This window comes from Phacochoerus africanus, chromosome 8, assembly GCF_016906955.1.
Source record: "Phacochoerus africanus isolate WHEZ1 chromosome 8, ROS_Pafr_v1, whole genome shotgun sequence".
NCBI lineage: Eukaryota > Metazoa > Chordata > Mammalia > Artiodactyla > Suidae > Phacochoerus > Phacochoerus africanus.
In genome coordinates, this window is record NC_062551.1 from 13,061,590 (window position 1) to 13,083,921 (window position 22,332).

General features: G+C 49.4%; 1 protein-coding gene across 2 annotated transcripts in view; it reads left to right on the forward strand.

The window, feature by feature from the left end:
* PDPR (pyruvate dehydrogenase phosphatase regulatory subunit) overlaps positions 1-22,063 on the forward strand; it is a 43,940-nt gene extending 21,877 nt beyond the window's left edge. For both annotated transcript variants that reach the window (XM_047789680.1, XM_047789681.1), the window contains 11 exons: positions 45-194; positions 487-679; positions 3,189-3,313; positions 5,408-5,563; positions 6,026-6,159; positions 6,538-6,686; positions 7,127-7,239; positions 8,956-9,050; positions 10,771-10,860; positions 15,193-15,375; positions 17,026-22,063. In XM_047789680.1, the coding sequence (XP_047645636.1) occupies positions 45-194; positions 487-679; positions 3,189-3,313; positions 5,408-5,563; positions 6,026-6,159; positions 6,538-6,686; positions 7,127-7,239; positions 8,956-9,050; positions 10,771-10,860; positions 15,193-15,375; positions 17,026-17,430 (1,793 nt within the window). In that variant the 3' untranslated portion in view covers positions 17,431-22,063. The remainder of the gene's footprint in view (positions 1-44; positions 195-486; positions 680-3,188; positions 3,314-5,407; positions 5,564-6,025; positions 6,160-6,537; positions 6,687-7,126; positions 7,240-8,955; positions 9,051-10,770; positions 10,861-15,192; positions 15,376-17,025) is intronic.
* The last annotated feature ends 269 nt before the right edge of the window (positions 22,064-22,332 follow it).

A 22,332-nucleotide genomic window follows, 5' to 3' on the forward strand; every position in this document is an offset into this window, starting at 1 on the left:
CTCTCCCCTCTGCTCCCCGCTCCCTTGTCGTTTCTCTTCCTCAGCTGTGGTGGATGCTGACGGCAGAATTTATATCCGCAACTGGCAGGGCGGCATCCTGTCCGGGGGCTTCGAGAAGAACCCGAAACCGATTTTCACTGAGGGCAAGAACCAGCTGGAGATTCAGAATCTGCAGGAAGACTGGGATCACTTTGGTGTGTGAACGAGCTCACGACGGGAATGCCTGATACTTGTCTGCGATGCTTTAATTTCCTAAGCGTTGTAAGGAGTAGTTCCTTACTTGATCTTTGTAACAAGCCTGAGGGCAGTTACCAAGTTTGCCTGTTGTAAGGTTGCGTTTGCTGACGAGCAGGTTCGAGGAACTAGAATCATGTAAAGGAAGCTCTGGCTTCTTGCTTGCCACTTAGAGTCACCGCTGACACTGAGGCTGGGAGGAGGCCTCTTTGGTGCAGAGAGCTGAGGACTCTGGGTCTGGTTTCGCCGTAGAGCCCCTGCTGAGCTCCCTCCTGCGCAGGATGCCGGAGCTGGAGCGTCTGGAGATCCTGAAGCTGGTCAACTGCCCCGAGACCTTCACCCCAGACATGAGGTGCATCCTGGGCGAGTCTCCTTCCGTGCGGGGCTACTTCGTCCTGGCGGGAATGAACTCCGCCGGCCTTTCGTTTGGTGGAGGAGCGGGGAGGTAAGCGCTCCAGCCCGGCCTGCTGGGCTCCTCCTCTCTGGAGGTGCTTCTTGTTCACGTGGTCTGGGACATACTCAGTCCAGGGTGTTCGGAGGAAGAGGAAGACCCGGTAGTGAGAGAGCTGTCCCCTTCAAGGTACTCACCGGGGGAGGCTCTCCCCGGCTTCCGGAAATGTCACTGTGCCAAGTGTTTGTGGGATTCCTCTTTCGGAGTCAGCCCGGAGCCTGGGGGATGTTCTTTTGAACTACTTAGGGTCATAACAAATGTTGGTCCTTTAAATGCGTATTTGAGCTTGGAAACAGCCAAGTGTCAGTGAGGTGGAAGATCATCCTGATTACACAAGTTCTTATTTTTAAAATTTGTACTAATAAAAATTAAGCTAGTGTTGAAAGGACAAATACTATATAATTCCACCTTGAATACTTAGAGTAGTCCAGTTCCTAGAACTGGAATGGTGGTTGCCAGGGACTGGGGCGGAGAGGACTGGGGAGCGTCTGCTTGGTGGATAGAGACTTTGATTTTGGAAAGATGGAAAGAGTTCTGGAGATGGATGGTGGTGATGTAGGCGGTATGAAAATACTTAACGTCATTGACGTATATATTTGAAAATGGTTGAGATGGGAAATTTTATGTTGTGTGTATTTTACCACAATTAAAAAAAAAAAATTTAGGAGATCCCATCGTGGCTCAGCAGTTAACAAATCTGACTAGGAACCATGAGGTTGCAGGTTCAATCCTTGGCCTTGCTCAGTGGGTTAAGGATCCAGCATTGCCGTGAGCTGTGGTGTAGCTCACAGATGCAGCTCACATCCCCTGTTGCTGTGGCTCTGGTGTGGCTGGCGGCTACAGCTCCGATTCGACCCCTAGCCTGGAACCTCCATATGCCGCTAGTGCGGCCTTAGAAAAGACAAAAAAAATTTTTTTTTTAATTAATGGACCAGTATTCCTTTCCTTTATTTTCCTTTTCTTTCTTTACTTCTTTTTTTTTTTTTTTTTTTTTTTTTTTTTTGTCTGTTTAGGGCCATACTGGTGGCATATGGAGGTTTCCAGGCTAGGGGTCGAATTGGAGCTGTAGCCGCAGGCCTGCGCCACAGCCACTGCAATGCCAGATCTGAGCCACGTCTTCAGCCTACACCACAGCTCATGGGAATGACAGATTCTTAACCCCCCGAGCGAAGCCAGGGATAGAGCTTGTGTCCTCATGGATCCTAATGAGATTTGTTTCTGCTGAGCTCCCCTTTCTTTTTTATCTCTTTTTTTTTGGCTGTGCCGTAACATGGGATATTGAGTTCCCAGACTAGGGATCAAACACGGGCCACACTGGTGAAAGCACTGAGTCCTAACCACTACCAGGGAACTAACTCTCTGGACTAGTACTTTTTTTTTAACTAATTTTTTTTTTTTTTTTTGAGTCATGCCTGTAGCATATGAAAGTTCCCAGGCTAGGAGCCAAATTGGAGCTGTAGCAGACGGCCTGTGCCACAGCCACATGGGAACCAAGCCACATCTGGGACCTACACCACAGCTTGCGACAACGCTGGATCCTTCACCCACTGAGCAAGGCCAGGGATCAAACCCATATCCTCATGTTTTCTAGTCATTGTCTTAACCTGCTGAGCCACAACAGGAACTCCTAAAACTAGATTTTATCTGTGAATTTTTATTTACTCGCTTTGTTTTATGACTTTTTTCTTTCCTTTTTTTGGCCACCCCACGGCATATGGAGTTCCCAGGCCAGGGACCATATTCGAGCCACAGCTTCGACCTAGTGCACCAATGGTGTATCTCAAACCCACCCCGCTGGGCTGGGGATGGAACCTGCTTCCCAGCATTCCCCAGATGCCGCTGATTCCGTAGCACCGTGGTGGGAAGCCCCTGACTTTTTTTTTTTAACTGATGACTGCACCCATGGCACATGGAAATTCCCAGGCCAGAGATTGAATCAGGCCTCAGCCATGACCTAAGCCACAGCTGCGGCCACATGGGGTCCTTTCACCCACTGCTTGAGGCTGGGGATTAGACCTGCACCTCTGCAGCGACCTGATCTGCTGCAGTCTGATTCTTAGCCCCCTGCACCACAGTGGGAACCTCTGGGTCAATATTGTTATGTGAGTTGTGGAGTGGCTTTGAAAAGACTTAGGGAATAGAAGTTACCAACGAAACGTTTGGAGCAAAGGAGATACAGCCAGATGACTGTCTTCTCCTGAGGCGACTGTTTTACAGAACAAAAGCCCCTGGATGTGTAAATATGGAGTACACTTGTACGTATATTTTCCTCTTATTTCTTGATAGTTGTGGCTTATCTCAGATACTTTTTAGGGTATCATTAGAGCGGATACCCTCATAGTGTTCTTGTTAGAGCGGTAGATGGATCTAGTTTGTTTCTTCCAGAAGTTAAGGAAATTGCCCATAATTGCTCAGCCCGTCTACCACAGGATAGGGTCTCTCGATTCAGTTGCTGCTTGATACCTGGTCCAGTGCTGGGAGTGTTGCCCATCTGTCTACACAGGTACCTCGCTGAGTGGATGGTGCATGGCTACCCCTCAGAAAGCGTCTGGGAACTGGACCTGAAGCGTTTTGGAGCCCTCCAGAGCAGCCGCACCTTTCTTCGACACCGGGTCATGGAAGTCATGCGTGAGTGAAGCTTTGTCCCTCCTGCCCCTGGTTGTCGGCATCTGCCCAGCGGCCTGTGCTCGCATCCAGAGGAGCAGGTGCTTCCGCGGTTCTTTAGTAATTGCTTCAAGTTGGGCTTCTGGGGTTTGGCTGTTTTTTTGTTTTGTTTTGTTTTGTTTTGTTTTGTCTTTTTGCCATTTCTTGGGCCGCTCCCGTGGCATATGGAGGTTCTCAGGCTAGGGGTCAAATCGGAGCTGTAGCCGCCAGCCTACGCCAGAGGCACAGCAATGTGGGATCCGAGCCGGGTCTGCGACCTACACCACAGCTCACGGCAACGCCGGATCGTTAACCCACTGAGCAAGGGCAGGGATCGAACCCGCAACTTCATGGTTCCTCGTCGGATTCGTTAACCACTGTGCCACGACAGGAACTCCTGGTGTTTGGCTGTTTGAGGCCTGTGTTGAAGGTCTTATGTCCATGGGATGTTTATGGAGCATTTTCCTTAGTGATTGTACCTTGTTTACCTCTGGGACCAGGAAGGTGGACTGAGATGCACAGGTGGTAATTCCTGTCAGACTCCTGGCAGCATCTTCTTGCACTTTCCCCGCCTCCTCGCACTTGGCTCTGTCAGAGCGAATGCCTTCACTCCCTGCTTCGTCTTTGCGAAGATGGTGTGCTTTCCAAAGCAGAGGCTTGGCCACGTTCGTCTCAAAGCTTCAGGCCTCTTTGAGTGACTCTCTCATTTACCCATCATGTGCTGGCAAGATAGGAAACCACTTTTTACGTAAAAAGAGAGCATACATTCTTGCTCTTTCTCTTTGTTTCTGTTTTCCTCTGATTTTGAAGAATTGACCTCTTTTTAACATGTTACTCTACCTTGTTTTGGTTTTATTTTCCAGTGAGCCCTCTAGAGACAACTTTTCTTTCACAAATTGAACCAAAACAGATGGTAATTTCATTTTTCCATACTGAGGAGCTATTCTCAGATTGCCAACATATGGATAAAGATCTTGGACATGTTTATGGTCAGGGCTAAGTTTCTACGTTGCCTGTGGCCAGGTTAAGGATAGACTGTTAGTTACCTCAGTTACCTGGAGCTTCCGCGCACGGTGAGGCCTTTGACCCCTGTGTGCTCACTTTTGGCTCGAGGCAGTTCAAGGGCTTGGTAAGCAGTATGTGTGACTGCTAAGGGTCTTTATTTTTAGCAGCTGTCTTGGTTACAGTGCGAACTGTTATAGGTCTAGGTTTGCACGGCCATAGTTACTTTGGAACCTGTGCAAATCATAACTGGGCCAGAGCTGCTTCTTGATGATACAGCACTTTCAGTGGCTGTGTCTGGTTCTCCTAAGACGGAAGTCAGAGGCGTAATAGCAAATGGGGGAGGGGAAAGGAGAGCCTAAAGCCCCAGGGAAGGACCCCAGCATGTGTGGCTGCCTTCATCTCCTGGCCTCCCTCCACGCTGACGTACCTCTCGTCTGGCCTCGTGTGATGTTTTCTCTCTGGAAGGGACTAGAGAGCGTACTCTCTCTGGCTATTTTTACTTGTTGCCGTTGCAGATTGGACATTAGGAGAACTGAATTCTGACCCTAGCTTTGTTATGTGAATAATGTCACTGGGACAATACTGTGCAACCTGTCAGATTTCAGAGCCACCAAATCAAGGCATGCTGTGTGTCCTTTCACTTGAGGAATGGTTACATATTAGGAAGCGTGTGTGACAGGTCTGAGGCTCCAACAGCACAGGCACTGGCAAGAATCAGGTGCCATTTTTTCACACTTTGTAGCCACCTATGTCCCTTATGGGGCTTCAGCAAGGTTCAGAACTATGACCTTTCTCCCATTGTTTCTACCTATGTATTTGGAGCAGTGATTATGAACAAAGACCCAGGGTCAATATATGACTCAGAGCTGCATAACTCCATGGGGGGGCGGTGCCAGCTCTTTGAATGGGATCCTTTCTTCTGGAACTTGCCTCTTACACTGGGTACTGTTTGGCAAATGAGACTACAGCAGCTTGGAAAGCATGCTCTTGTGAATAGGAGCAACTCAGTCTCAAGAATATCGGGTGCTCAGCTCCGTGGCCTGGGCTTTCAGAGACTCTTGTTATCTTTCCCAGCTCTGCTGTATGATCTGAAGGTTCCCCGTTGGGACTTCCAGACCGGGAGGCAGTTACGGACCTCTCCTCTCTATGACCGGCTGGATGCGCAAGGAGCCAGGTGGATGGAGAAACATGGATTTGAGAGGCCCAAGTACTTTGTGCCGCCAGACAAGGGTAAGAAGGCACATGCTCATTTTTGTTCTTTTTTTGGTCCTGATAATGATAAACCTTGTTTTCATTTATTTATGTATTATGTGTCTTTTTAGGGCCACACTCGCAGCATATGGAAGTCAGGGCTAGGGGTTGAATCAGAGCTACCGCTGCTGGCCTATGCCACAGCAACACGGGATCTGAGCCGCATCTGCGACCTACACCACAGTTCACGGCAGCACCGGATCCTTAACCCATTGCATGAGGCCAGGGATTGAACCTGTGTCCTCCTGGATACCAGTCAGATTCGTTTCTGCTGAGCCACAACGGGAACTCCAAACCTTGTTTTTAAATGTATATAGCTAGACTGTGTTTCTGGGAGAATAAATAATAAAAATCTACTACACTCTACTAAGCTACCAAGGAGACGCCCCAGTACAAATCCACTCCTCCTCTGTCTTCCTTTGGTTTCTCTCTGTCCTGCAGACCTCCTGGCCTTGGAGCAGAGCAAGACTTTCTACAAGCCAGACTGGTTTGAGATTGTGGAGTCTGAAGTCAAGTGCTGTAAGGAGGCCGTGTGTGTCATCGACATGTCCTCCTTCACAAAGTTTGAAATAACAGTAAGTATTTGGGAACCAGAAGAACAGATCCGGCGTGTTTATTGAATGCCTCCTGTTTTTCATGTGTCACTTCAAAAGTGATTCTGTAACAACTCTGGCATATTTTAGTGTTTCACCTGTATTAGAACATTTTTCTGGAATGTTTAGCTCTTTGTTTCTATTGCTTTATCTGCGTGCAGAGGCCCACTTATCACTAGAATCAATAGCTCACTTTGCCTGCAGCTCCTTGCAGTGGACTAAACCTACACATGATGTCGCACAAGCCCCGGTTAATCAGTTAATCGATTCTTCTCAGCAAGCGGCCCTGCTCGTCAGGTTGCGTGACCCAGCCAGAGAGTCTTACGTTCGTTCTCTCTGCTTGCTTCCCTAACCCTCCAGTCCACTGGGGATCAGGCATTAGAAATTCTCCAGTACCTGTTCTCCAACGACCTTGATGTGCCCGTGGGCCACATCGTGCATACCGGCATGCTCAACGAGAGTGGAGGATACGAAAATGACTGCAGCATAGCCCGGCTGAGCAAGCGCAGGTGAGCCGGCTGCCGCCGCCGCTCTGCAGACCCCGCACCACCCCCGGCCCCTCTTGGCTGTGGCAGAGCATCGACTCACTTCTCCAGGGAACCGTAATTATCCCGAGCACAGAAAGCCATTGTATTAACTCAAGGCCAGTTTGTTAGCAGCCCAACCCCCAAAAAATCACCAGGAAAAAAAACCCACCAGATTCATTAAAACTCCCCGTGGAAAAATGAGTTCCTCCCCTGGGAGAAGATGCCGCGTCTCAGGCGTGGCAGGAAGCCCAAATCTTCTGTTTTGCTCTGACGTTGTCTCCTGGAAGTACATGCTCTTGGGCTTCCCCGGAAGCTAAGGGATCGTTTGCCCCACTTGTTGCTTTGAAACTACCTGAGAATTGAGTGCTTCCTGATCACTCTCCTGCTGCCTGGTTTTGATTATTTTTGGGTCCCACTTTCAGTTTCTTCATGATTTCTCCAACCGACCAGCAGGTCCACTGTTGGGCCTGGCTAAAGAAATACATGCCAGAAGACAGCAACCTCATTCTAGAGGACGTCACCTGGAAATACACTGGTAAGGGGGCGCTCTGGGACCAGCCGAGTGAGAAAAGGCCAGATGAGTCACGTTGATCCAGATTTGTCTTCTCCATTTGCCTTCTCTATATTTGAAAAATGCGGAGTTCCCATTTGAACCCGACAATGTCTGCGAGAATGCAGGTTTGATCCCTGGTCTCGCTCAGTGGGTTAAGGATCCGGCATTGCCCTGAGCTGTGGTGTAGGTCACAGACTTGGCTCCCATCCTGTGTTGCTGTGGCTGTGGTGTAGGCCAGTGGCTACAGCTCTGATTCAGTCCCTATCCTGGGAACTTTGATAAGGCCGCAGTTGCAGCCTTAAAAAGAAGTAAAAAGAAGAAGCTTAGAAGAGGCTCTTGGTCATAGAAGATTGATCTCTAATGCTTCCCCATATTTTTATTTAGTTTTTATTTTGGCCTCGCTTGTGGCATGCGGAAGTTCCCAGGCCAGGGATTGAACCCGCTCAGTCACTTGGGAACTCCGTTGTTGTTGTTTTTAAATAGCTCTTTCTGCATCTGATTCCAAGTCTTTTTTGTTTTTAAGTAATGGTAAATTCCTTTGTCATTATTAATTGTTTATTCCCCATATTTTTATAAGTGTGGAATGAGTTAGTGCTTTCGTTTCTGTGCGTTGTATTCACTGCTATATCCCCCTACAGCCAGCATATAGGAGTGCAAATATTTGTTGAATAACTTTTTTTTTGAAGTATTTTACCGAGTTGCCGTGGTGGCTCAGCGCTAAAGGACCCGACTAGCATCCATGAGGGCCCAGGTTCAATCCCTGGCCTTGCTCAGTGGGTTAAGAATCCCGAGGTGCTGTGGCTGTGGCATAGGCTGGCAGCTATAGCTCCTATTCAACCCCTAGCCTGGGAACTTCCACATGCTGCAGGTGCGGTCCTAAAAAAAGAAAAAAATATATTTATTACCTAAGAATTTTCTTTGAAATTTCCCCTTAGGTTTTTTTTCTTTTTTTAATGAGTAAATAATTTTTCAGGGTGATTTTCTGATTGTCTCTTCCTCAGCAGTCCTCTCAGGGAGCAGCACCTCCTCTTCTGCCACCCGATTCCAGCTTTAACCCCTTCCCTACCTCCCACTCAGTGGACTCCTGCCCCAGCTTCCTCCAGGCCTCCTCCCCAGTTCACTGTGGGAGCAAAGATGACTACCTTCTTGCTACCAGATTGGAAAAGTATAGACGCTTATTGAAGCAAGGCTGTTTTCTGGTCCACTTGAGGGTATTTGCTATGTAGTTGGCTTGGATGTGACAGAATCCAGGCTGGCTGGGCAGCTCTCCTCATGGCTCTCCTGGCACTGATTTTGGTTTGGGGCTTTTTCCATCGTGTAGCCACACTGCGGAGAGGGGAACAGGAATTGTGCAGGGGGTTTATGGCCAGCCCTGGGCGTGGGCTCCTGACCTCTGGCCTCATGATCCCGGTCTAGCTGCAGGGAGGCTGTGGAGGTTTGTCCTCCGTGTACCTGGGAAGGGGAAACACGCGGCCAGGCTCTCAGGTGCTAGGAGTCAGCAGCTGCATTAAGCAGCCCTGTCAGGGGAAGTGTATTTGCCAGAATCAGGGGCCACTCTGGGGTTGGCTGGGCAGAGAGACGCTATCACGGGCTTGCCACCCAGCCCTGGCATGGGTGAGCAAGGCCAGAAGACACCTTTCCCAGTGGCTCAGCTCTTCACCTGGAGTGGCCTGACATCTCTTGTTCTTTTGCATTTAGCCCTCAATCTGATTGGTCCTCGAGCTGTGGACGTCCTGTCCGAGTTGTCCTATGCCCCGATGACTCCAGACCACTTCCCAAGTCTGTTCTGCAAGGTAGGTCCTGGTAAAGTTCTAGTTTTCAATGAGTAGGGAGTATATTTTAATAGAGATGGCGATTACATGTTCTCACCATGGTGTTAACATCTACAAAGTGTGTTGTGACTTTTATTAAGGAAACAAAATTAATGCATTTCTTTTTCTTTTTTTTTTTTTTGTCTTTTTGCTATTTCTTTGGGCCGCTCCTGCGGCATATGGAGGTTCCCAGGCTAGGGGTCAAATCGGAGCTGCAGCCCCCGGCCTACTCCAGAGCCACAGCAACGCAGGATCCGAACCGCGTCTGCAGCCTACACCACAGCTCACGGCAACGCCAGATCGTTAACCCACTGAGCAAGGGCAGGGACCGAACCCGCAACCTCATGGTTCCTAGTCGGATTCGTTAACCACTGCGCCACGACGGGAACTCCCATTTCTTTACTTTTCAACCTTCCTGGTCTCCTTATTTAATAAACATTGATATCTTTGAAGTGGACCTAACTTGGCTGAGTGTCAGTTCTATATACTTATTGCTGTCTGTTGCGGTGGATTAAGTTTTTAAGTTACAGTATTAGGACACGGATGTCAGAAAATGCCAGTCAGGGTCAGTCCACTTCTCTCCATGCAGTGCTTCCTCTTTTCCGTACACATAGTAACTTCTGTGTATGTGGCATCTTCAGGTAAGAAATGGTTTAGGTGAATCCCTAAACAACTCACCTGATTTTCTTTCACCCTTCCTTCCTTCCTCCCTCTCTTCCTTCAGCTTCCTTTCTGTCGTCTTTTTAGGGCCACACCTGTAGCATATGGAAGTTCCCAGGCTAGGGGTTGAATCAGAGCTACAGCTGCTGGCCTATGCCACAGCCACAGCAACGAGGGATCCGAGCCCAACTAGTATCCATGAGGATGCGGGCTCTATCTCTGGCCTCACTCAGTGGGTTAAGGATTCGGCATTACCGTAAGCCGTGGTGTAGGTTGCAGATATGGCTCAAATCTGGTGTGGCTGTGGCTGTGGAATCGGCTAATAGCTGCAGCTCCAATTCGACCCCTAGCCTGGGATCTTCATATGCCACAGGTGCAGCCCTAAAAAGCAAAAAAAAAAAAAGAGTGCAGCAGTGGCACAGCAGGGCACCACTCGCTTGTGGTGTGACAGGTTAAGGGTTTGGCATTGTCATTGCAACAGCTTGGGTAGCTGCTGTGGCTTGGGTTCAGTCCCTGGCCCAGGAACTTTCACATGCCCTGGGAGTGACCAAAAAAAAAGAAAGAAAGAAAATTAGAACCCCAGTCTCTGCCCCCAGGGTGGCAGTGAAATGTGTTCAGTGGCCATCCTGTGGGGCAGGTGCTCAGGACCTGTCCGTCAGAGGAGACATGGGCCTGGGCTCCGTTCCTCCCGATGCCCCTGACTAAACACATCTTCAGCAGGCTGTTGGGAAGGGAGTATTGCAGCCTGGTCAAAGACTTGGCCTCCACTTGGCTCCAGCAGCTTGGCTGGCACGCCTGCCCCGAGGCTGTTCATGAGAAGAGATGCTGGAAAGGCCGGGCTCTGCTCTGCAGGACCCAGCTGACACCTGGAAAACACCAAGTTGAGCAAGAAATTCTTTCATTCACACGTGTCCCCTTTAGGGTCAGACAAAAGGGTGCAGAGCTAAGGAGAGGAGTTTCCTCAGCCATTCATTCCTCCAGCGAGGGGAGGGGCCGCTTCCCTGAGGCGTTTCCGTGGTGACCTGCTCCCTTTGCTTCACAGGAGATGAGTGTGGGCTACGCCAACGGCATCCGGGTGATGAGCATGACGCACACGGGCGAGCCAGGGTTCATGCTGTACATCCCCATAGAGGTGAGAACCGGGAGGAGGGTGCTGGCAGGGTCCCATCCCGGCACCATGTCTGCTGGGGCCTTTGCTCACGCAGGTAGGCTGTGTGAAAGGAATTTTGAACATCTTTAGCTAAGTTCCTTGCTTTTTTTGTATAGGTAAGCCATGTACATGGTCTAAAAATAAAAACCTATGAAAGTAATCAGTGCTACCAAACCGGTTCCCATCAACCACCACTAGTGATAGAGTTACTAGTTTATATCCTGTCTGAGGTTTTTGTGCATATGGAAGCAAAATCCAAGACTTTCTTCTTTCTTCTTTGGCCGCCCCATTGCATATGAAGTTCCTGGGCCAGGGATCAGATCTGAGCTGCAGTCGTGACCCAGGCCACAGCTGCGGCAACATGGGATCCTTAACCCACTGAGTGAGGCCAGGGATTGAAGCTGCAACTTCATCGTTCCTAGTCAGATTCGTTAACGACTGAGCCACGATGGGAACTCCCCAAGAGTCTTTTTCTTTATTGCGTGCACCACACAGAGAGTTCTCAAATTTTGGGCTGATGGGTGCAGAACGGTTTATCTGTGCAGTTTTAATTTCCCTTAAGCAAGAGACTGAGCTACTTTTCTTTTTTTTTTTTTTAATTTATTTATTTTTCTGCTGTACAGCATGGGGGCCAAGATACACTTACATGTATACATTTTTTTCCCACCCTTTGTTCTGTTGCAATATAAGTATCTAGACATAGTTCTCAATGCTACTCAGCAGGATCTCATTGTAACTCCATTCCAAGTTGTATCTGATAACCCCAAACTCCCAGTCCCTCCCACTCCCTCCCCCTTGGCAACCACAAGTCTGTTCTCCAAGTCCATGATTTTCTTTTCTGTGGAAAGGTTCATTCGTGCTATATATTAGATTCCAGTTATAAGTGATATCATATGGTATTTGTCTTTGTCTTTCTGACTTATTTCACTCAGTGTGAGAGTCTCTAGTTCCATCCATGTTGCTATAAATGGCATTATGTCGTTTTTTTTTATGGCTGAGTAATATTCTGAGCTACTTTTCAAAACCTGTCTACTGCAGGTAAGAGCCCATCTGCAGGGTGTGCACCGCTCTGCCCACTCCTCCTCCACGCTGCTGTTCCTGGTGTCCCCGTCCCCTTGCCTCCCCCTCCCCCGACCATGCTCCGGCCTCAGGGCCTTTCCACTGGCTCTTCCTCTTCCCTAGGCGTGTCCTTCCCCCACACAGAGCCTCCCAAGCTCGAGGCCACACCTGCCGCTTGGCTCTTGTTCACTCTTCACCTTGGTGACAAGACCTGTGGGTTGCAGCCCCCCTCCTCCGTAGTCTCCTTCCCTATTTTATTTCTCTGTCGTGCTTAGCAGTGTCTCAGAATATATATTTTCTTTACTTTCTTCATCAGCTTACCCCTGTTTAAATATGGGTTCCTTGAAGGCCGGGATATTTGTCTTAAGTTCTGTATCCCCAGCACTTAGAGAAGTACTTGGCACAGAGTAAATGTTCTGGCCGCATCTTTTGTCCATTTTTGTACTGAATTATTGGTCTTTTTTTTCTTTTCTTTTTTTTTTTGTCTCTTTGCCTTTTCTAGGGCCAAACCTGTGGCATATGGAGGTTCCCAGGCTAGGGGTTGAATCGGAGCTTTAGCCGCCGGCCTTCGCCACAGCCACAGCAACGTGGCTCCTAGTTGGGTTCGGTAACCACTGCACCATGACGGGAACTCCTGGTCTTTTTCTTAATTTCTTAATTTCTCCGAATCAGACCATTCTTTCTGATAAGTTGTAAATTTTTTTTCCCAGTTTGTCATTTGTCTGGACTTGGGTTTTTTGCTATGTAAAAGGGCTTTTAAATTTTTAGTTTTTATTACAGAAAGTATTTCATACGTTGCAAAAAATTTTTTTGGTAGGTGAATTCATCAGTCTTTTCTGCTCCTATGGCATATGGAAGTTCCCAGGCTAGGGGTCGCATAGGAACTGCAGCTGCAGGTCTACACCACAGCCACAGCAACGTGGGATCCAAGTCGGTGACCCGCACCACGACTCAGGGCAGGCAACACTGGATCCTTAACCTACTGGATCCCTGGAGGCCAGGGATTGAACCTGTGTCCTCAGGATACCAGTTGGGTTCGTTACCACTGAGCCATGATGGGAACTCTGGAAGGGTGTCTTTATTCTAGTATCTTTTAAGTGATTATGATTTATGAAAGCTATTTTTCCTGTGTAATAAGGCTTTAACCTGTTTCCTTCCTAGACTGTTCTGTAGTTTATACTTTTTAGTTGATTCTCTGGAATTTCCAGGGTTCAAGCCTAGCATAAACTAATAGTTTTTCTTGGTTCTAAATAATTTTGACCAATTTCTTTCCCTTGCCCAGTTGTCACAAGTAGCATTGACCTCCGGTGTCCTCATCGTGTTTATTAGTCACATCACTCATGGCTAAGCTCTAGTACGTGAAGCACATATCGGCCCATGAAATTTCTGAGTGTAGAAAAGTGGATGAAATAGTGTAACAGTATTACAGTGAAGGCGCTGTTCATGACTGCGACTAGTTGATGACACATGTCGCTGATCTGTTTTGCGGATACTGACAGGGAGCGACCATGAACTGCCAGAGAGTCATCGAGGTGTCAGTGCCGCTCCCAGGTCGTTAATTGGCCAAGCCCGTCAGGAGGGGGGAGACTTGTCTGCTACCTGCTCTTCCTGGGCTGGTCCCATTTTACGGTTTTCCCTGTGTCCAAGAGGTCATTTGTGTACTGCCCAGGTTCTTTTCAAGCTGGCTTTGTGTCCTCAGGCTTACACTTGTCTCTTGGAGGAAATGCCTTTCAAAGCACAGTGGTGGACAACAGGTTGTTTGGTTCACACCGAATGCCTGGCAATTAGTAGGAACATGAGGAAGCCCCGTGAGCACTGGGTCAGCACTGTCCCCCTTGCCTTTCTCCTCTAGCCTCAGACTAGTTGTCCTCAGCTGCTTGAGCTCTTGCCTCCTCTGTCTTCCTTTTACCTCAAGCACAGAGCACTCAACCTGAGCTGCTCCTGAGCCCGCTTCAGATGCAGCTCCTTCGTCCTCTCACCTCCCCGCCAGGCTCCGCTGGTCTCCTCCACCTGCCTTGGCTGTTGGCGGTATTTCACTTACACGCCTACCACAGGCTGTCCTACATCTAAGGCTGTCTTGACCTTGGTGCTCTGTGTGTTTAGTCGATGCCGTTGAGCTCAGTAGTGCCGTTTATAGAGCAGCATACACGGCCAGGATGAGGAACTGCAATACCAATCAAGCCGAGGTTTTGTCCCCTGCACCCCCTCTCCAGTTTTATTGAGGTTTAATCTCTATGCATCATTGTATAAGATGAAAGTGTACAGTACATAGACTTACATAGCCTATGAAATGATCGCCGCAGTAAGTTAAGTTACCATTCATCACCTCACATAGATACAGTAAAAAAATGTTTTCCTGGTGCTGAGACCTCTCAGGAGGTACTGCCAACTTGGACCCGTCTCGTACAGCAGTGTCCACTCGTCATCACGTCGTCCATTACAGCCCTGGTCTGACCTGGTAACTGAAGGTTTGGACCTTCTGACCACTTTCCTCCAGTCCCCCTCTACCCCCCGGTGATGACAAAACTTGTTTGCTCTTTGGGGATGGGGTGGGGTGAAGGTTCTGTATGTGAGATCACACAGTATCTGTTTTGTTTATTCCTTTGTGTCTTATTTTCTCTCTGTTTTACAGTTTTTTAAAGTTAAACAGTGTATTGATGTTGGGCTAGTATGTTTAGATTATTTGCTTTCCGTTTGGAAGACTTGTGTTCATTGAAGTTGCCTGATACTGACATGTGTACGGAGCCAAGAACAAAACGTGAGAGGCCGGAAGTGGTGGGACACGGGAAGGCGAGCTCTGCATTCCGGGGTCCCTGTGACTCGCTCTGGGTCTCTGAGAGCAGAGTCGCACGTGACGTCTAGAGTGACGTGCACCAGCGGACTCACTGCTCAGGCCAGGGCCCGAGGGGAGGCCCACGACTGGGGATCTGGACAGGAGAATAAAGCCAGCGGAGGACGTGTGGCTGATGGAGAGGCAGTTACGGGGCTGGTCTTGTACTGAGTGTGAGAGCTTCTGTGAGTTACTAGGTAATAAATGGTACTGCTTAGATCTTAGGCATTTTAGAGAAGTGAACAGATGAGGCTGCTTCTGCTTTTGTGGAGCTTAAGTCTAGGCTGTAGCACTTTGGTTCCTCAGGCGGGTGGACAGCTTTCCCCCTCGTCGAGTAGCAGTGTCAGCCGTCAGGCACTGCCGGTCGCATCCCACGGTCGACGCCGAAGCTCTGCTGGTTACGCACCTTTCCTCTCTCCCTCTAGTACGCCCTGCACGTGTACAACGAGGTGATGAGTGTTGGGCAGAAATACGGAATCCGGAATGCTGGGTATTATGCTCTCCGTAGTCTCCGAATTGAGAAGTTTTTTGCCTTCTGGGGTCAAGATTTAAACACACTCACCACGCCCCTGGAATGTGGACGAGAGTCTCGGGTGAAGTTAGACAAGGTACTGTATCTGCGTGTATTTCCTCTGTCCTCTGCTTCCTGAGCAGGGAGCCTGCGTGGGCACAGAAGGAGCCGCTGTGGGAGGAAAGGGTGCAGGTGTCAGGGCCTCAGTGATGACGATCCGGGTGCCCTCAGCACAGAAGATGCACCTACGGCATAAAACACTCGTTCTGGAAACAATACATAGACAACACTTGTTTGGGGCACCGAGACTCAGGGCTTTCTGGGCCGTTTTTCTGAGTTGACTGGTGATTCATTAACATGCCATGAATATGTGTGCAAATGAGTCACTTTACATTCAGTTGCCTATTTTTTTTCCAAAGTTAATATATGAAAATGATTTTAAAAGTTACAGTTCAAGAGTCATGAGTGAAAAGTCTCTTTCCCACCTTTGAGCCCACCCAGTCCCACGGCCCACTTGACCAGGGCCGCAGTTTCCTGTGTCTCCTCCTGGAGAGCTCCCTGCAGTGTGAACAGAGGACTGTGTCATGTCCCTCTCACCACTTTTTGTCTTGGGGATTTTTTTTTTTTTTTTTTGCATTTTCTGACCACCTGTGAGGCATGTCTAAGTTTCCAGGCTAGGGGTCGAATCAGAGCTACGGTTGCCGGCGTATGTCACAGCCACAGCCACATGGGATCCAAGTCGTGTCTGCGACCTACACTGCGGTTCACGGCCATGCCGGATCTTTAACCCACTGAGCGAGGCCAGGGATCGAACCTGAGTCCTCATGGATGCTGGTCGGGTTTGTTAACTGCTGAGCCGCACCGGGAACTCCCTCCCCTCACCACTTTCTTAACTCAGATGGTTGGATGCCACATACTGGTTATATTGCACCTGGCTTTTTTCACTTAACAGAATACCTCAGCAGTAATTCCTTGTCTACACAGTAGATTGCTGGTGTTCTTTGTGAGCAAAAATGGGGAAAACATGAAGAAAATTAAAATCACTCATTTTATCTTTTCAGAGAGTCACTGTTAAGAGTTTATCCTCCCCTTCTTTTTGTACATATGCATATGTAAATATTTATGCATCGAATACAGATATGTATGCATGAAGTTTTTGTTGAGATTATATAAAAACATTGCTTTTCTCAAGCAATTCTAGCAAGCATTTTTGAGTGATTTTTCTTCCTAAGTATTTTTGCTCTCTGTGGCCTTGTTACTGAAATGTGTTTATAGAACAGAAAAGAGAGCGATGTGTGCCTGTTACCAAAAACATTCTCTGGAGTTCCCGTCGCGGCGCAGTGGTTAACGAATCCGACTAGGAACCATGAGGTTGCGGGTTCGGCCCCTGCCCTTGCTCAGTGGGTTAACGATCCGGCGTTGCCGTGAGCTGTGGTGTAGGTTGCAGACACGGCTCTGATCCCGCGTTGCTGTGGCTCTGGCGTAGGCTGGTGGCTACAGCACCGATTGGACCCCTAGCCTGGGAACCACCATATGCCGTGGGAGCGGCCCAAGAAATAGCAAAAAAAAAGACAAAAAAAAAAATTCTCTGAAGGCATCTTTCATCTCGTGCCTGCCATTTTCCACAGCCTGGGAAACACAGCCTTGGCCTGGAGCTTGCTGGGGGGTGTGTGTTGGGGGTGTGGTCCGCGGCAGCAGCACCAGGCCTGCGTGCAGACCTCGTCTCAGTGCTGCCTCTCTTTCCTAGGGGGTGGACTTCATTGGGCGAGCTGCCCTCCTGGAGCAGAAGCAGAACGGGGTGTACAAACGCCTCACCATGTTCATCCTGGACGACCATGACACAGACCTGGACCTCTGGCCTTGGTGGGGGGAGCCCATTTACCGAAACGGGCAGTACGTGGGCAAGACCACCAGCAGTGCCTACGGCTACACCCTGGAGCGCCACGTGTGCCTGGGCTTCGTGCACAATTTTTCCGAGGACACGGGGGAAGCACAGGTGGTGACAGCGGATTTCATCAACCGGGGAGAATATGAGATTGACATCGCGGGACACCGGTTCCAGGCCAAGGCCAAGCTCTACCCCGTCCCCTCCCTCTTCACCCATAAACGCCGAAAGGATGACATGGAGCTAAGTGACTTGCATGGAAAGTAATGCCAGGCCAGTCTCCCGCCTCCTCACCTTCTCATCATCTCAGGAGCTTTTCTTCTCCTCCTGGTCCCATCCCTCTTCTGGATTTAACCTTGGCCTCCCACCTCTTAGCTCCTTGATAGAATTTTAAGCGTTTAAGCGTGTCCTTTGCACCCTCTCGCTTCCCTGCTGGAGTTTGCCCATCCCCCGATACTCACTCTGGGCTGGTCGCGCGCTCCCTTAGTGACAGGAAGGCAGGGTGGGCGAAGCCTCCACTTGCGGACACGGGTTACGGTGGCAGCCTAACGTCAGATGCTGTGTTTTGGAAGCGGGGGGGCTGGTGGCCTCCAGGCCTCTGGGTAAGAGTCCATCTCTGTGGGGCTCACTTTTCTCCGAGGAACCTGTCAGTGCTGGTGGGTCGGTGCCAGTTTGGGACTAGCCCCCTTTGAGCCTGGCAGCCCCTTCTCCCACGCCGTCGTGCTGGGGGTTGGCACCCCGACACCTCTAGCAAGAGGATGACCATCTACCTCAGTGGTGGTATGGGGTGGGCGTTACCTGTGGGTTTGAGGATATAGTTACCTGTCCTGGGCTCCGTAACGAGTCGCTTATCAAGACTGTTGGGCCAGAGCCATCTGCCTATCACTTTCTTCATCTCTTGTGAATCTCTGTAAGCAGAAGGGTTTGGTGGGTCTTTTGATCTAGGTTAACAAGGCAGCCTGAGTTTGCAAGGGAAAGACCATGTTGCCGTCTGTGTTGCTACTGCCCGCAAACAGCACTGAGTTTTCAGTGCAAACACGACTGCTCTTCCTCCAGCTCCCTGAGTCGAGCCCTCCGACCTTGGCGCGCCTCTTCTCTAAGTGCATGGGACGCTCGGTTCAGCCTACTGTCTCCCCACCTTCCCTCCCTTTCGAACAAGGTTGGGGAGGCAGGACAAGCGTCCTTGGGGCCATGCTGCGTTGAAGAGAGCTACTAGGACCCCAGGTTTTGCTTCCCTGCAGAGACCAGGCAGGTCACACAGAGATGACACACGCGGGTGCACTGAGGATTCCGAGCGTGGAGGGTGAGTGAGGTTAACCTGAGCCCACGGTCTGCTCTCCATCTTCTCATTCCAGCCGCCTCTCTGAATCTTCTGGAACAGCAAGGGACCTGAGGTAGCACAAGGGCCCTGCATGCTTGTAAGCACTGTCCCCGTTTTCTGAGGGTGAAACTTGGATCCCACAGACTGTGGGATCCATCCCCCCACTGAACTCCCCCTGAATGTCCACAATGAATTTGCTAACAAACTGCTGCTAGAGATTTTAATTAACCATAGCCTTTATTGTCTTGGGTGCATTAGCTCTGACCGGTCCATAAGTATATTACAGAAAATTGTTTTTGGAGTTCCCGTCATGGCTCACTGGTTAACGAACCCAACTGGTAACCATGAGGTTGCGGGTTCGATCCCTGGCCTCGCTCAGTGGGTTAAGGATCCGGCATTGCCATGAGCTGTGGTGTAGGTCGCAGATGAGGCTTGGATCTGGTGTGGCTATGGCTGTGGTGTAGGCTGCTGGCAGCTGTAGCTCCGATTAGACCCCTAGCCTGGGAACTCCGTATGTTGCAGCTGCAGCCCTAAAAAAAAAAAAAAAGAAAAAAAAATCCACTTGTATTACAGGAGTTTAAAATTCTCAGGTGTCTGCCGGCTTTGGCATTTCTCCGGATTTCTGTTCACTCACTTGATCACTGACTTAAGTGTCTGCTTTCTTACAAGGGCTTCATTAATTTAATGAGGGAGTGTGTAATTGGAATTCTCTTGGGTGGGGACACCAGATACTGCTTCTAGGCAAAGAAGAGTTCTGTCCAGCTGGAGAGCAGAGCAGAGCAGTGAACAGCAGCTGGGAAACGTGGGGGAGCAGCACATGGGGCCCTGGCCAGTACAGGTGTCCTGCAGCATCTGACCCAAAAAGATGGAAAGAGATGTAGCCCTAAAGGTATCTGATGCTCTGCGCCACTGCAGTGTCCTCTTTACAGATGAAAGATTATTTGGGACTGAATCCAAAAGAAATTCTAGATTTGTATGTAAGTAAGTTACATCTTGTCCATAAATACGGGTCACACTCCTAAGACTCTGACAAGATGTTAAGATTCTGGGGGCATCGCTTGTTCACTGGAACATATTTATCTTCTGCACTTTACAATCCATCCTCGAAGTCACCTTTGGCTCAGTCAGCTCTGGGCAGTATCTATCAATCTGGTCGTTTTCTCTGTTTGGTCCAAAACTGAAGGGGTGACCCTTTCTTGCCTCAGGCATCACTGACAATCAGAACGTCCTCCTTCCTGGGTCACTGCCAGTCTTGAGCAGGGGGACCGCATGGGTTTGCCTTCTGTGATAACTCACCACACCCTAGAGATGGGAAGGATTGTCGAAGGGGTGCCTAGACCTTTGTTTCAGGTGGTTGGTACTTTCTTCTCTCTGAAGTGATGTCATCACCGCGTGTGCTCTCTTGGGAGAGGGGCGCCAAAATCTTCTTAGCATATTCAACTGGAGAATCATTTTGAACCTAGAAACACAAAGTGTGCTGGCCTCAAACAGATGAAGAACCCAGGTGGCATGTCTCCCCCAGCCGTCTCCTGCTTTGAGGTGAGCCCCTAGGTCTTTAAGCCACGTGTAAACCCCACAGTCATGTGACTGACAGTGATGAGTTCCTGGTGACGAAAGCTCTAATTCAGAAAGTAGAGCGAAAAGGGACAAGACCTACTTGCTCGGACAGCCCATTCGATGTCCCTCAACTTGTGTTTCGGTTACGTAGCACTGCACCAGCAGGGTGTGCTCCAGGCGAGAGAACTCAGCAGTTGCCACTACATCTCTAGTGCTCTTCTGGGGAGTCCCTGTACCCCCAAATGCAGAGATGCCCTTTAGCCCGGTAATGAACCCTAGGCTCACCTTGGCCCCACAATTCCCATTTCGGCAGGAGCAGAGCCTGTCGCTTCTGCGTTTGAGTCTCAGCAGGAGGTGTGCTGTCCCCGGATCCACCTTCTTGTACAGACCAAGAGTTTTAGCTGCATCGCTTCTTTCCTGGGCTGTTGTTTCCAAAAACGTAGCTAAACATGAAAAGTGAGCTTTCTCCTTTACCTGCCTTTGCATGCATTTGAGATGTGAAGCCCCCCCCACTGCCAGCACATGTGTGGCAGGAATGATAGGAGCTTCCTAAAGCGATTTTGCTTCACTAAAAGGTGTCCTCCTTGCTGTGATTTCCAGCTCTTTTCTCCTCTGGCCTTTGGACGCGTTTGCTGGCATTTGAGTCGTCACCGTCCCTTGAGAACCTGGGTCAGATAGAAGGGGATCGTCATGAACTAGGTCTTGGTTCTGACCCCAGACTCTGTCCTGGGAGAAGTGTTGTGTGGACTGGCTTCTAGGCATTAACTGTGAGGTTCCTTTTTCTATCTTTTTGTTGTCTCTGGGCCAGTGTCGTCAGCAGGGTTCATCTTTAGTATCTAAGAAAAGAGAAGTCAACAGTGCTTAATACTGAAGCATATAACCTACTGTTTTCATTCTGTCTGAACACCCTCCCACCCCATCTCTCACAAATTTTGACAGAAGCAGCGTTTTATCAATATGACGTAGAGAAAAGTTTCTCATGAGTAAGGAATTCTCGTCTGGCACGTCCCGTGCAGGCACATGGACGCAGTAGAAGCACAGCTGGTGGAAGAGACGGCGGCTGACGTCGCGGGCATTAACCAGGCCCTGCAGGAGCAGGGGGGCTGTCTTTCAGCGCCCCACCCCGCCTCTCTGCCCTCCACTTTAAGGTGCTGAGTTGTAAGGCTCCTTCATTGTCACTACGGGGCTGGCATCTGCAGTCTCTGCAAATACACTATTTTTCAAGAGGACTGAGTATTTTTTGTATCTCGTTATGTTCTCCTTGCCCATGAAACTCCAGAGCTGTTCCTTGTATAATAAGAGTCTGGACTTCTCTGAGTAGAGCTCTTGGAGAATTACACATTTCTTCATGGGCCATTTTTCTCATATTTAGATACACCTATTTTTATCCTTGGCAAACCGTCTGCCTTCTCGTTTTTCTGTCTCTTAAGGACAGAAACTCTAAGAAGTGGAGAGGATACTTTTAGCATCTGTTTCAGTGGATCCATGCCAGGTTTTCCATGCACACCGAGAACCAGATCCGGGAGCACCGCTTTCCTCCGAGTCAGGTTCTAGTGCCTTACACTCCAGAGTGTCACATGGTGGGTGAGGACAGGAAGGACGGAGAAAAAGTACCTTCGGCAGATGACTGGGAGTTGAAAGCTGCTGCAGCTCGTTTCAGCGAGAGGTCTCCAAGCAGCACAGCCAATCCCCTCCTCTTTGGTTAACTCCGGGGAGGTATGAAAACATCTCTGCAAGTACTGTCAAGTGCTGGGACTCATTTGCATTTGTCAGTGTGCAGCTCAGCCCAGCCTCTTCAGTCTCAGTGTAGCGTCAGCGTGTGGTCCTGAAGATGTTCAAGGCACTTTAGTAACTGGGCTCTTCCCCTGAGCCCTGGTGAGAAGGGCACACACGGGGACCGAGCGTTTCTGCCCTCTGAGAATGCCAGATTAACAGTACGCACTGTATTTCTATCAAGCCAGACTTCAATTATGATTTCATGTTACTAAGTTTATAAATGAATAAACAGACATTTGAACTACACTGGCCGTGTCCACTTGTGAACTGTTGTGCATCCTTAGTAACCAGGTGTACGTATTTGCCATCGCTAAGGACAAAAACTGTGCGTGAAACCATTTGTACCAGCTACGAAAGCATAAAGGGGACTGTGAGGCCAGAGTAAAGCAGATCCCTGCCCTCCTGTTGCTTGTCCTCAGGTTCCTGTCACTGGGCTGGACATCCTTCCTTACAACAGACTTCATCACAGGAACCTGGCCCTTGACGTGTGATTCCTGTACCAGTGAGCCCACGCC